The sequence below is a fragment of the Orbicella faveolata genome, unplaced genomic scaffold (assembly GCF_042242905.1).
Source record: "Orbicella faveolata isolate gen_17 unplaced genomic scaffold, um_ofav_v1 contig_12, whole genome shotgun sequence".
In the NCBI taxonomy this organism is placed as follows: domain Eukaryota; kingdom Metazoa; phylum Cnidaria; class Anthozoa; order Scleractinia; family Merulinidae; genus Orbicella; species Orbicella faveolata.
Genome location: NW_028301539.1, coordinates 8,179,930 through 8,195,617, shown reverse-complemented (window position 1 = coordinate 8,195,617; position 15,688 = coordinate 8,179,930). Strand labels below are relative to the sequence as shown.

The 15,688-nt window shown below is 37.7% G+C and overlaps 1 protein-coding gene across 1 annotated transcript; it reads right to left on the bottom strand.

Moving 5' to 3' along the window:
* Positions 1–449: 449 nt before the first annotated feature.
* LOC149116408 (insulin-like peptide IlO1_i1) lies at positions 450–7,468 on the bottom strand. The gene is made up of 3 exons (XM_089282334.1): positions 7,384–7,468; positions 4,256–4,478; positions 450–1,346 (listed from the first exon to the last, which is right to left on the bottom strand). The coding sequence occupies exons 1-3, from the start codon at positions 7,408–7,410 to the stop codon at positions 1,183–1,185; spliced, it is 414 nt and encodes a 137-aa protein (XP_089138460.1). The 5' UTR covers positions 7,411–7,468; the 3' UTR covers positions 450–1,182.
* Positions 7,469–15,688: the final 8,220 nt, after the last annotated feature.

The following is a 15,688-nucleotide window of genomic DNA, read 5'->3' as shown; positions in this document are numbered from 1 at the left end:
TTTCTGTCTCATTTTCTAGTATAATTACATGAATTTTTTCATGGCTTGAACCTTTTTACTTTCCGCTGCCTATACATTATTATCTTACCATCCGTTAGTAGCTTGGAAAAAAATATACAAGCTTAGCGATAAGATAATGCTACGTCTGATGAAAAGCAACTCGGTGTTAGTACTTACAGTTTAATGGGGTTTTTTTATATTTTTTATCTTTTATTTTATTTTATTTTTTATTTTTTATTTATTTATTTATTTGATATGTCGATCCTACACATTAATTTTGGAGACATCTACATTATTATCGGGCTTCAAATCTTGTAAAATGTTATTCTATTTTTCAAGAACTGTTTATAGCGAGGTAGATTTGCTATTTGTTAAACATATGATTTCCATGGCAATTTGGAATAAATAAGCACGAGTGCATTCCTTGATGGTGAACAAAACTACACGAGTCCGAAGGGCGAGTGCCACTTGTATTTGTAGTATTCCAAATTACACGAAAACAATCATTTGATTACTTGTTAATAATGAACTTACAAAATAGGCTATTAACAGTCGATTGTTATGCCATTAAGTGATTACTTAGGCAGTTCAGCATCATCGACGTCCATCGGGTAATGTCGACCCTGAATTATGCGCCTTAGTAGTGGGGAACCAACGTCGTCAGATGCTTTGTCGAAGGCTAGACTATCAACAGCCACACTGAGATGTTCCCGTGTTGGTTTGGCATCCAGCGCCTCCACGATGGACAGGAAATCGATGACGTCAACGGCTAAAGTTACAACCACGTGCTCTCTGGAGTATAACTCTGAGTAGTGCTGATTGTATAGCCAATCAGAATTAAGTACATTTTTCAACTGTTTTTAAGTTATAGCCTAAACCTCTTTTCATTCTGTGGCTTAAATCACTCTAACTATATTTTCTCTCCTAGAGCCTAATCTTAATCTTATCATCATGTGGCTCTAGCGTGATTTTTGTCTGGGCGTGATAATTTGAAAAAGTTGCTATTCAAGTGCAAGCTGCCGAGCGGTACTTTCATTTGGTATTTATATTATGTTGTAATTAAGGGTTGTTCCTACTTTTTAAATCTGTGACCGAAACCACAGCATATTACCATACAAATAACGGTATCGTGGAGTTTTCCATGTAAAACTGTTCTCTTCATGACTTTTTTTCCCATTTGATTCAAAACCGAGTTGGCTTGCAATATTCAAAAAGCTCTTCCCACACGCATCCCTCGACACAACACTCTTCCACGGCGTTGAAGCTTCGCTTTGTCACGTGTTCCGTTGTTAGGAAACGGTTGGCTCTCTGTTGCTTCAGAACTATTTCATCCGCTTCTGCAATAGCTTAAAGAAAGGAAAATGAAGTTTGGTATATTATTTCACAAAAATACATTTTGTGTCAATCCAGGGCCGATCGAACTAAGTAGCAGAATTTCGAGAAGCCTCACCTCGTTCCCAGGGTCTTCTCCATGATTTTGGAAGACCCTGGGCGCGGGGTTACCAGAAGGTTTGTAAACTCGCAAGCTGTGCTAATCGGAGGTAATATAGGATCTGCAAATTGATTGACCAGCGGTATTCGTATCTGGGTTTGCTTAGCAACCAGTGACATCCAGAGCTCGTGTAATTTTTTGATTGAAAATAGGAGTACAGTTCTGATTAAACTTTCTTTGTATAAGTATATTTTACTTTTCTTAGTGTGCTTTTTTCGCTTTTTTTCCTTCCTTTGCTTTTGCGCATTCGCGCTTTTAGTTTTACTTAAGTACTTTTTATCCTAAATTATGATCATTTTGGGTGCCGATGATAGCATCTTTATTCTTTTGTTAAGCCTTAGGCATCTTTAAGGTGGCTCCCTATAGTTTTACAATCGCGCGAGCGCTGAGGAAGTAATCAGCGCTCGCTCAAAGGAAAACGTCAGTGTTTCTCGATATTTTATTAAGTCAACATGAGCACAAAAAGCAAAACTGACAGTTTCCTTCGGTGAAATTCCGTAAAATTTAGCAGATTGTTAGTAAATATTTTACTTTAGTCGGAGCTCTTTTTTCAGGGAAATCCATAAGACCAGATTTTTTGCAGTGGTAAAAGACATAAATTTGAAAATATTGAAAAAACTGCCTTTACAAACCCTACTTTCTTCGTGTTTAAAATTCGTATCCCGCTGGAAGCGATGTGATGTAAAAATTTTGGAAGATTTCACTGAAGGGAATTCCTGAAAATCATAAATAAAGCCATAAAAACAGTAAAAAACACATTTGTTTGGGCATTTATAATTTAAGACTAAATCCCAAAACTTTAACCGAGATGATAGCAAAACACTATTTAATCATTGCTTATTACATGTAATAAGTTTGAGAGGACTAGGTGTGAAAGCGAATGCAAAAACAGCATTCAAAACATAACACTTGCGCGCGCAACGCCATAAATGATTACCCTATGGAGCCACCTTAAGGTAGTCCTTTACATAAGCCTTATTGCCTTCCCTGGGCTTCCTTGCCTTACACTTTGATGTGCTGTGAATATCTTTATAAATAGCAAAAATAAAACAAGAACACCATGAGGTGAGTAACTCCCAACAGTGACTATAAAATCTTGTGTTCAGCCCTAAAGATGTTGCACAATGCAGAAGTAATGTAGCGCGTAATAGCTTCATTATTCAAGTTTGATATTGGGATGGCAATAGGCCTGAGTGTGGCAATAGACCATCAAGTGACTTACTTTTCATAAAATTATGGGCTATAACTTAAAGAACGCCAGAAATGGAATGAACATGTCGAAAATATCAAAATGTCCAAGTTTGAGGCTCCTGGCCGTGTTAAAGAACGAGAGATTTTTTGACGGTTTGAATTTTTAAACAATTAAGAAGATTTGTATGGAAAAAATTGTTGGAGAACATGGCCTTGCTCTCAAACAACATTTCCCATAGAAATTCTCTTAAATTTTCCGAAAATTCAAACTGTCACATAAACTTACTCTTTAATGCCAGGGGTCTCAAACTTAACAATTTTGCTAATGTCGACATGCTTTTTCCATTTCTGACATTCTTTAAGTTATAGCCCATAATATAAAATTCTGTGACCCCCAGCTGCAAACGGTCCATAGTACGCTGGACAAAACTGTTCTGGGTCGACGTCTTACGACAAAAAATGAAAACAAGCAAAGCGATGCAAATAATTTTGTGATTGTCTTGAACCTTATTAAAATCCACACATGGAAAGTTTTTTTCAGGCAAATCACGCAAGGAAGACTTGCGTCACAACGTATCTAAATTTGCTGATTGAATCACAAAAGCACGGAAAATTACGCGATTTCTCAGAACATAAATTTACATCGACGTCGTAGTGTTAAACCAGTGTTGTTGTGCGAAGAACATCGTTACGTGTTTGTGGATTTGTTTTCCATGAATTCGACGAGATGGCATGAGGAAGGAGCGATAATCCATCTGAGCAAAACTCTAATCCTGTGATACATCAGCGGTTTAGAGAATCAAAGATTCAAGTTGTGATGCTACAACTAAAGCCATAAATTAAGGCAAACCAAACAAAGTTACTTTGAGCTGTTATGCAAAAGAATGCGAGAAAATGGCAAGCTCCTGGTACATGAGTCTAGAAACAGGCCAGAAAAGTTTCCTAAAAGCACAAATGGCCGTGTCTGAGGTTCTTGGCCGACAATGCTTTAACATAGCAGTATCTTGTGCGATTGTGGCTTGTACGAAGCGCGAGCTAGACAGCCATCTTCAAAACAGGCGAAGACCGATCTGCTTAGAACAACAGTTTAAAGGCCTTAAAGAGGATCAGTTTCTAAAGACAGTATCGTATTTCAGGGGCCAAATAAGTTGTAAGTCTTTCTCATGCTTTCTTGTCAATATGTTGACAAAAACATCCACCTGCACGTGAAGAGTTTCTTCGCAAATGTGACAGTCCTTTCTCAGAAATCACGTGATTTCGCATACTTTTGTGACTCAGTTATCAAATTTGGACAAGGTTTAATGCAAGCCTTTCTTGCGTGTGGGATTTAGTAAAGTTTAAGACAAACACAAAATCACTCGTGTCACTTTGTGTGCTTTAATTTTTTGTTGTCGATCCAGAACAGTTTTGTCCAGCTTACCATAGTATTGCGAGTGGCTTGGTTAGTTTTTGGTCTTTTCAGCTTTTTTAGTCGTACAAAACCGGCTTAATTTGTACGAAAACTAATTGCAATGGTCCTAAATTGGCTTAAACATGCATAAAATTTACAAAACGAAACAGGAAATTTCTTACCATTTCTTCTCCTCCGTTTTCGAAATCCGCAGGCATAGCTAAAATATGACCTAAGTACACTGCCGCAAACCCGGAACTGGATACTTCTTCTTCCTGCCTCGTAGATTTTGCAAAACTGTGGAGGAGCATTTCGGGAACAATATCTGAATTCCGCGTTGATTTGAGTAGACATACTTACAATCCATATTACGACGAGGAAAACGGTACAGAAGTCTGCTTTCATCTAGAAACAAAGTAGAGAAAGCAAATTTCGGATCCAGTCCAAAATTAGTATACGTTATTGCATGAATGCGAGTGCAATCCTCCGTAGGAAAAAAGATGGTGACTGATACATTTACCCATAGTTCTTAGCGCACGAAAACTTTAATAACGTTCATAAAAACGCACAGAAACGTTATACAATCTTCAAACCTAGGCTACTTAATGTCCTTAGTACAGGGACATATATTGTAAAAATTTGGTTTTCTTTGTGCCTTTTAGACTGTGTTAAGTTCGCAAGGTCTTGTGGTAAAATGTACATCCGCCATCTTTTTTCCTACGGTGGATTAGGGATTAACGCTACGAGTGACATTTGAAAATTCTCTCAAAATTGCACGAGTACTGTAAATCCTTAATTGTGCGAACTTTCATACGATCACTCATTTATTATATGACAGTGAGAAAACTGCGAAAGCGTACGCGTTAATTTGCACTGCAGGGCAAATTAAGAATTGACGAAATTGACCGGCTCTCAACCAATCACAATGGAGCTATCTTCTCAGTCATAAAATAAACCTTCAAAGTAGTCTATGACAAGTAAAGTTACTATTAAATACACTGCGTCTAGACATTGAGCCGGGCATTCCTTAGTTATGGCATAGGCGCTTGTCGGATCTAGAAAGCGCTTCCAATCGGATATTATTAAGCAAACCACGAAGGCAACGGCAACAAAACGTCACCAAACGAAAGGTTTAATGAGAAAACCAATGGCTATGCACGTGCGTTGTAGATCTTTGTACATGTCGTAGCCGTCCTCTGCAAAATAACAAAGTGGAATAGACCATTTTACAGTTGTCTGCTCAGTGACCTGGCCTTTGGATGGCAGCGAGGCTGGAGTTGACCTTGTTTTGATACAGACCTCACTACTTTTGTTGTGTAAAACAAGTTGTTCTGATGCTAACTAGGTTCATTTACATGACAAAAGCAGTGAGATCTGTATTAAAGCAAGGTCAACTCCAGCCTCGCTGCCATCCAAAGGCCAGGTCACTGAGCAGACAAATGTAAAATGGTCCATTACCAAGCTCTGCGAATTTTGGAGAACCTTGGCCACGACGACAAATTTTTCGCATTTCTTTTTTGTTGGAATTGATCGCTGGCATTGCATATTTATTGTGAGCAGGTTTGCAGACCGATTGGCGTAGTGAGCTCATTCAGATAGTTGCGAACTTCGAAGGTAAAATATAAACCTCCTTTTTTTTTACTAGGCGCCGTCCTTGGCGCCGCCGTGGTCATTGCTAAAGTTCCCTATTACCTCATTGGTGCCCTTGGCGTGGGAGAATCATAAGAAGTTGCTGCTTGCCAAAGGTTAAAAACAATTACAGAAAATTTCAGAGCGTCAACCCTAAAAGTGGCCGCAATCTCAGTCGCGTGCAAAAGCGGGCTGCTTACGAGAGATTCCGGCTTCAGTGATTTGGCAATTAAATTTTAATAAAGTTATCGCTTTTGAGAGAGGATCGCAAGGAAGTTTAACTGTATTTGGGGAAGAAATTCAAAAAATGTAATTACAATGCCGACAGGGCGACAAAAGACTGCATAAACCACATTTTCACATCAATATCATATCTGTTTGTTTCCAAACTAGTACTCAGTTGAATTTTCTTCATATTTTAAATTACAAAAATTACCACTGATCTCTGTTGAGTAAGATAGTTCCAGACTCAGACGATCGAATTTTGTTCTCACTTCATTTAATTGCCAGATATTTAGTGATACGATCTAAAAAACACTCGAATTTTTTTTTTTTTTTTTTTTGAGATGAGATCGATTGAGAAATTGCAGTATTTTCATTACCGTTGTTATTGTTGTTGTTGTTGTCAATTTTTGTTTTATTTCACTGAATCGCGCGAAACTTTTAGGATAGACACGGAGGGTACATGTACGTGAAGAGCCTTGTTTTCCATATTTAAGAAGAAGTGTTAGGATTTTGATGACAGTTCACGTGCTAGTATATTTTAAAAAATGTTTGCTCGGGTGATAGTTAACAGAGGTTAGGAAACCTGGCAAAGTTCTTTGTTGTATGTTTTTGTTTCTATTTTGGGGGTTGACCCTGCACAAAACCTTGCAAAATACAATAGGTGTTTACGTGTGCTCATACAATTGACCAATTGAAGCATTGCGATTATGGAATTCATGCATTGTAGTGAGCTTGAAACAAAAGATGTGCAGGGTCAAGGACCTTCCAACAAGTCCTATTCTGTTTGTTTTGCTTCTCTGATGTTTACCGGCCTTCATAACCATTTCCCTCTATTAACTATTCCTGGGTGTAATACCAATATTGAAATGTTCAGACGGGTGGACGAGTGGAAATGAATTGCTGTAAGTGAACTAGACGCCAATGCGTCAAGAATATAACACAACTCTAAAGTAACAATGTTTATATCTATATTTTTGAGAATTTAGCATCTATTTGACACGTCAACTGAAAGAAATTTTAAAATATTTTTGCTGAAGTTAAAATGAACGGCCATGTAAACGGCAGTTGTTTCCAGATCCCTTTCCACTAAAGCAGAGAAGTTAGAAAGTCCTGGGGCTGACTTGATGTTTCTATCAGGATGAACAAGTGTAAGGCTTGGTTTTGGAACACAAAAATTAAAACCTCACACTAAGAATTACTTTCCGCCATTCGCCTGTGGAAATGAGAATTCAAACGTCAAGAGAAGTGTTGTTTTAACGCGTCGAAAGCTCCTTACAGTAGCCGGTCGAACAGGCGATAACTAATTTTAGCCCGCAAACTCAAGCGTATTCAGTGTTAACTTTCCAAAGGGTGACAATCTGTTTAAATAAATCTCGTAACTGGCTTAAGAGTCTAATAACCATAATAGAACAACTAGTTATTGGTTTCATAAGGAAACTGCTTAGAACGTTCTTACCTTAATTTTCGACACAGGAAAATTCATCCAGTCGTTTCTGAAGTGTTTACAGACACTAAAGCAAAATGCATATGCTTGTGACGAATAGTTTTGCAATATTAAAACTTTAAATCCGGGAGTGATCAAAGTTGAAATTCTCTTTACAATATCACAGTATATATCAACTTAAAAGAAGTCTAGAGAGATTGAAGAAATTCGTCAGCTAATACAAGGGGCAACCTTATTAACTATTACCATTGGGGTAAAGACTAGATTTTTGCTTCAAATGTGCCTCTGACAATTAAATATTATCACGTGCCAAAATCATTTTCTCATTTCTTTGCTGGAAATTGAACCCCACGGAAATTAGCTTTTACAAATATTTCACCTGCGTAAATGCTTTTCAAATGATGTATTTTGCGAGAAATTTATTCGAGCAGGAAAGGCGTTTGAAGCAATATCAAGAAATGATATTATGTCTACTATATTTAACCTCTTGTCAACTATCTATAGCGCATTATAACAAGCAGCAAATCTCTGCGTATGATTTGAAACACAACAAACGTTTTTCCAAACGAAATAAATGACATTTGGTTGGATATAAAGGGTTATATCTTCATTTTATTTATAACTTTTTGTTTATAAAGGGTCACAAAGTGATGTTGTAGTACAGAGTTGGAAGATTTGACATTTTTTAAATGTCACAGAATAATATTGTTCGCCCACGTAGAGCCTTTTAAAAATTATCGTGTATTTAACTTCAGCTACCAGCCACATTCAAGGTTTTCAATGAATGTCAGTAAAACTTTTCTTATCTGACATGATTTTCTGATTTCTGACGCCAAAAATTTCAAACGGTTGACTCATTGCAACGTCCGTAAATCCGAGTTATTTGGTCACTTTGAGGGCTAAAAGATTCCCAGCCTGTACAAATTATGAAGTCATCATGGTTTGCATGTCGCGGTGTCTACTTTAATATCAAGTATATTGTGGTACTGGAAATCGACCTGTTCGGTTCTTTCTTTAATGAACAGAGTTTTCAAGGTCAGGATGACAAAGGAAATGCTAAAAACTCATCATTCGAAGACAGCTAAACTAACCAGCTAACACTGGAATCATCAGCTTTCCAAATTGGCTACAGAGGCTGTTTACCAATTACAAAGTTGACGATTGCTCTTCAATATTTACATTTGCGTCAGGCTGGCTAATTTCACACCATAAGCCCGCTTTCGAAGTGTACATTTTGTAATAGACAAATTCGATCCCATAGCAACGGCAAGACCGAAACAATACTCACGTGAAAACAACATGAAAATGGCTAAATTGAGAAGGATTTCGGGCCTGGCAGCTTTTAAGTAACTCACTTTAATTAACTTTCCCGTGATTTGTTAAGAAGCCGTATTTTTGGCGGTATAATTGCAAAACGTTCCACATCGTATATTAGATGATACTTGATCAGAGCTGAGTCAGAGGTACCTGGCATTCCTAAATTGATTAGCAATCTCTAATATAGGGAGCATCCGGATAAAGAGGAATAGGTCGATCCTGTACAACGTTGTCAATTTTGTATCGACAACATGCAATTGAAGTCTGCTCAAGCATGTTAACGAGTTTCTCAGCTACTCTTGCTTTTATGAGGAAAAGGCTATTACAGGTTTTCAATTGCCAGTTGTAAATTATTCGCCCGCGTGTTAAGAGCATTGAACCTCAAGCCTTTAGCAGTGCGCGTTTCATTTTTTATTTCGGAAATCATTTACCGAGATCATTTTTCCCCTATTCTGGTACAATATCGATACCGTTGTACTGAAAACGGTTGCTAAATATATATAGTTGCGTTTTGCTCTTCAAGTTTGTTTTTTCACCACGAAAAAAAGCTCAGACTGTATATCTTAAACTAGTATGTCTTTGGAAAAAATCGTTTTTCGTGTTTCAGTGTTTGCTCAGCCAACATTGCTATATCGTCTGAGGGTTAGAGTATGTCCGTCCTAACATCATTAGGGACCTTACGCATATACGACGGCGACGGCGAGGACGACGCCTAATAAAAAATGTGTTTCTATTTTACTTTGGAATTTCTCATTTATTTAGATCTATTCAGTGTGTTTGTCGGTATTAAAACTTGCCCCTGCTGAATATGCTACGGATGCGTTCAGTTCCAAATAGAAATACGAAAAATTAGCCGTCGTGGTTCACGTTCTCCAGACAACGCAGAATTTGGTCATTTCACGTTTATGTTTTGCAGAGGACGGCAAAGAAATGTACCAAGAATTATAATGCACGTGCACAGCCATTGTTCTCCTCATTAAACCTTTTGTTTGGTGACGTTCTCGTTGCCGTTGCCGTCGTGTTTTGTGTAAGGTCCCTATTATATCTCGCTAAGTAACCTTGACTTTGACACTCAAAGATACCATGCCAACATAGCCTCGAGCCCAACTCTCTTACGCGCCATTGAAATTATCCAAGATGGCTGCCACGTCATAGCTGTGACCGCCATGTTCGATTTGACCTTAGGTACCAAGGGTTTTTTCGTTTCTTAATACGCTGTCGCAGATGATCCACCAATACCATATGTAGAAAATATTTGTAGTCGAAATTTTCCAGGTGGGTTGTTTGTTATCTGACTTAGTCTTTCCTAATCTTAATCCTAATGTGATTTTGTTTATTTTTATTTCTTTGGATTGTTCAAGTAAGAAATATTATTTGGGGGTTTCATTTAACTTACAAATTCATCATTTTGCGATTTCCTTCGATTTAACAAAATGGTTCTGAACATCGAAAATTAACGACTGAACTATCATACAGTCGAACCTCAAATATACAGACTACGAAGGATACGCTGTCTGTATTATGAAGGTGGTTGTCCTATAGACCTAGAGATTATATGAAGTCTGAGTTCTCTGGAACGCTTCTACGCTCCGCAATGAAAAAGTGTCTGTGGTATGGAGGTGCTCAAATGTATCGTCACATTAAGCCTTTCATTCACACCTGGTAAAACGTTTCCACCTGAAGGTTTCAGTTCATGTTCGGTACATGAAATAGTTGTCACAGCTGCGCGAACGAGTGAGATATCGAGTTCAACACGAGAAGATAAAATTCGCATCCACGCGCGGGCATGTAATATTCTGTTTATTATATAAACATGCGAATTTTTTTTCGATTTTCCGAAGATTTCCGAAGTTTCCTCAAAAGTTGTCCGAAGGCCAGACAAACGTTTCCGAAGATTTTCCGAAAATTTCCGAAGATTACCGAAGATTTCCGAAGATATCCGAGGAAGATCCGATGATGTTTCGATCACACAGCAACACATCTAAGCTCAGTTTAAGCGTCAGTTTAAGCGATTATCAGGTTAGTAACCATGGCGACACCAATATCCTCACACGTGAAAGATAAAAATAGTATCTTCACTGCGCGCGATGAAGATATGATTTTCTAGTAAAAGGAGAAATCCTGGTATTTCACTAGTGTCTATATAATAAGTTTACATTATGCCAGTTTAATTTGTAGTGAACATATCATTGTTAGTGTAAGTACAGCGAATCATTCAGACCTTTGAACGTTGTTCAGATGTTATTGGCTCGGCCGAGAGTAGTTAGCTACGTTGAACCTCTCCAACTCTCGCTTAGGGTTCGATTCTGCACCAGTTTCATATCAATCCAAACAGAGTTGAAAGCATATGAAGATATGATTGATCATCGCAGTTATTGTAAAATTAAAGCCTGAAAAAAAAAAATCCCATTCAGAATGTTTTTTTCAGGCTTTAATTTCACAACTGCTTAAGTTGTGTGCATGACTCTGATGATCAATCATATCTTCATATCATTCTCCGCAATTCAAATATATGAACTTTAGTATATTCACTTGTATAGTTGAAAGCAGTCCAAAAGTTGTAAGGCCAGGCTTTGTCACAGAAAAGCAATTTTTCTAAGGAGTAACAACAGTACTTGAAAATATAGAAGCTCGCAGCCAGGATGAAACATGGTGAACTGATATTAAAACGGTCTCTGGCTAAAACTACATAAAAAAAACACAAGCTTTCGACCGTCTTAACTACAGTCTTCAACGGACGAAATGGTATGAAAGCGCTAAAAATTCAAACACATAGTGTGATAAAAATACAATAGAATAAAATAAGGTAGAATACAATACAATGAAATTATGGAATAAGCTTAAGAATTTTTGCCAAAAAGAATGCTATATTGGCCTGGAAGTGGTGGTGGACTAAGAGATCACAACCATCTACGTACACACTTATCCCCGGCGGAACTAGTTGAAATGTTCTTTAAATTGGTGGACCCTCCGAAATCACCCATGTCCTTCGCGATGTCTGTCTTACGTCAACGCCGGTGTAACCGAGCCGCTAACACGCGTATTAACAACGCGCTACATCACTGCCGTGAACGAATGCAAATGGGTACCGGCGAATTTAATGCTGGGATAGCTCTACGATGGACTAGCATCCCATCCAGGGGGGAGTAAAAATACTCCTAGTCGCTTCATGCTACAGAAACCAGAGATAAGCTTCCGCCTGATGGCCCACGGCTCGTAAGCAGGCTATACCTTTCTACCTTTGATTTTGTTAAAAAACTGGTGACTAAGTGCATTGAAGCAATAAAAGTAGTGATATAATGGGTAACTCATTCACAAGGTTGTGATATGAAATTTAAAATGCAATGTTTAGACAGACACACATATAGTAGACATACACTTAGACACACAGACAGGCTCATGAGGCGACTGACGTTCATGTTTACATTGTGATCATCTGAATAAGACAACACCATCAGCAGGGATGGCAGTTGTCTTTCGCAAAGGAACAAAGATATAGCACTTCTCTACAAAACACATATTATCCACATTGCATACTTTACAATATGGATGTAAGTTGGTTTGTTTAAAAAGAATCCTTAGCTGAGCCAAATCTATTCTCTTGGATTCCAGTGCGGCTCGTGTTTCGTTTTTTCAAGTTGGTCTAAGTTTAAGGACTGGAAGAACTCATGGCTTCTGATCCAAGGGTTTGATCCACACTTATAGCCAATCCTTCTCAAGGGGTTCCTTTCCAAGGGCTAAAGAAAGTTTACCAAGGTTGAGATATATACATTGTGATTCTAAGAGACATACGTATAGGACAAGGCTTATATAATAAGTCCGAATGTTTCAAATATCTGGAATTGTAGTAGCTGAAAAGGTTATGAAAGTTTCTTTTCTACACCGCGATGAAACCCTCAGTTGTTTAAATATAGATAAACATGTAGTTTGAAAGTGAGCTTAGTTTTGGAAAAGAAAAGGAATTAATCTCTGCACAATGTCCACCTACCTGTGTTAGTAAATTCCAAGCAATCTCAGACAATGTAGGCAAATATTCGACGTCTTTCGTACATATTGAGTTATTAAGAGCGCAAGCTGTACGAAAAAGGTAGATAACAGCCTCAATTGCAAATTATCCTGAAAGCATCGAAATTCATTCATTCATTCATTCAGTCAGTCAGTCATTCATTCATTCACTAATTCACTCATTCATTCATTCCCAAAGGCTCTCACGAAACGCCATCTGTTTATGAAAAAGCAATCAAAGCGCAAATCGAGTTAAAGAACTTGATTCATAGTTGCTGACGTCACATAGTGTGCTACAACGGAACCCCGGCAATACGGTCACCAATGGACCATGAAAAATTGGCTGTCTAAACAAGATGGCCGTATTAAAGGGATGTGGTCAGACCTCAGACTGGTCTAAATTGGGTAACGTCTTAACAGATATGTCATAATTCCATTTCTAAACAACTGTCCTTTAATAAGCATCCGCAGTTTAGGTATAGTTTTAAAAAATTGAATGTCAGTGTATGAAATAGTAACAATGGAAAGATGGGCATAACTTGTTCGAATGGCCGTAGAAACGGGGTAAAATTATAAAGGATTATACAGGTTGAGATTTCAGAATGTGACTGTTTGTCGTATTAACGGGGTGGTCGCATTAACGGGGTTTTCTGTTTAGAAAATGTACGGGTGTTTCACCGGGGGAAAAATGCGTAACAACGAGGTGACTCAAAGAGGTGATTGTAAGGGGCGGTTCCACTTTATTCCCAGTCCCACATGACCACTGTAATCGTATTCGGTATTAGCCTCTCCACGTTCGTACAACCGAAAATTTTGTACACAAAACAAAGGAATCAACATCTAAAGACACTTCTGGCTGCCTCAGCGGTTACGTTAAATTAACAGAAGTAATGATTTTAGAAAGAATAAATGGAAAATAGCAAATGAAAAAACTAAAAAACGTTATCGCAAGCATAAATTATGGCTTTGAAAAACGCCAATTATCAATATTATTATTATTATCATCATCATCATCATCATCATCATTATTATTATTATTATTATTATTATTATGTCAAAGAAGAGGTATCATAACACTAGTACCGAAAAAGACAAACCGACCAATCTCCTTCGCAACCTAAGGCCTTTCTCACTTTTGAACACAGACTAGAAAATTGCCACGAATGCAATTGCAGAAGGACTGGAGGCTGTTCTGCCGCTTGTGATAAACGCTGATCAAACTGGCTATATCAAAGTATGTAAGTAAAAGTTTTATTAATGTGTCAATGTATTTAGTTTTCACAACTAATTGGAGACACAACAAAAAAAAATTAAAATTATTTACAAATAATGAATAATATAAAATGTATATACAATTAAAATAAAGGACGGTACGTCGACTCATTAGTGATATTATTAGCTACACCGCAGCACAACACCTCCCCGGTCTTGCTGTCTTCCTCGACTTTGAAAAGGCATTTGATTCTATAGAATGGAATTTCCTTTTTAAGGCTTTCGACAAACTTAATTTTAAGTAATAAACGCTATTCCACAAGAGCATAAAAAGGCAATAAAGCGAACGGTTGTACAGCAAGAGCATCTTACACAACTATGGGAGAAATTGAAAGTGCTAACAACCAAAGCCATACATAAAAGTTTCGTGAAGCATATATTTGAGGAACCCACCACAAAACAACGCCTTATTGCCAATGGGATAACACCGGACCAAATAAGCAAATACTGCGACTTAGCCTTCTCCATCACTATAGAAACGAAGTTAACTATGCTCCAGTACAAAACTTTACATGATATAGTTTTTACTAAAAGAAAATTATTTAAAGCTAAACTTGCGAGCAGTGATCTTTGCTATTTATGCTCAAAGACAAAACAAGATCTAAAGCATATGCTTGTTTCGTGTCCGGTGGTATCAGAGTTCTGGAAAATATTTCTGGAATAGTATGAGACTCTTACAGCAATAAAACTTGAATTGTCCACCGTGAAAATCTTATGTAATATCATAGATAACGAACGCCTTTGACCACCTCTTACTAACCGCGAAATACTATATATACTGTTGTAGCGTTAATGAAGAACCTTTGTATTTTAGTACTTATCTAACAATAGTGATAAACAAGGCCGAAATCGAAAAACAAATACCAACAAGGACTAATTCAACTGAACGTTACTACAATAAATGGAAACCTTTAATTGCGTGAAAAGAAGTTTGTAACTTAGAGCTGTACACAGATATTACTTTTCTTTGTACTTTGTAGGATATAACGCAGCTTTTTGCAAGTTATAGTAGTGAATGTAACTGAATTCTTTTTTTCTTTTGTTGTCTTCTAGTGTATCGTTAGTATTATTTGTACGTATTGTAAAGGTAATAAAGATATTGTTAACAAAAAAAAATTTCGGAGATGGCCTATTGGTCAACTGGTATTCGATTTTCAGACACTCATACAAGAACTCTCCGCAAAAAAAAAAAAATGATTCCGAGTGGAATTACCGAGGTCCAAGACTTTCTCTCGATCGTGTAACTGTCTGGATCAAATTCTTTGATTTCCTTGACGGCATAATCCAGTTTGGTTTTACTCTGGTGATACAAACTAACCTCAATATAATTAGGTGAGCTTGTATCACCAAAATAAAATCCATCTGTCGTCCTTTTATTCTCCTAGACTTTGATGACATTGGTTTTTGAACCGATGGCTTTAAATATGGGTTATTGACCAAGTGTTCGGTCAAGATGGCTGGATATTGGCCAAATTCTTTCTTTGCGTGTTTATGGACCAAGACGGAGTCGAGGTCGATAAACTCGCAAAAAAACAACGAGGCCAATATCCAGCCATCTTGACCGAACAAGCTTGGTCCATTTATTATATGGCTTTCGGAGAAATTTTTCTTGCGGGACACGGCGGGTAGCCCCGAGCGGGCAACATAGCTCCATCTTGCCCGCTCGGGTATCCAATCACAGCGCAGGATTTGATTCGTCTTGCCCGCTCACGGAGCTAGCCAT

Coding starts and splice junctions, on each gene's coding strand:
- LOC149116408 (XM_089282334.1), bottom strand. CDS start 7,410: ATGAATTTTCCTGTGTCGAAAATTAAG. Junction 4,479..7,383: donor TTCCTGTGTCGAAAATTAAG/GTAAGAACGTTC, acceptor CTTTGTTTCTAG/ATGAAAGCAGACTTCTGTAC. Junction 1,347..4,255: donor AAAACGGAGGAGAAGAAATG/GTAAGAAATTTC, acceptor CCTTTCTTTAAG/CTATTGCAGAAGCGGATGAA.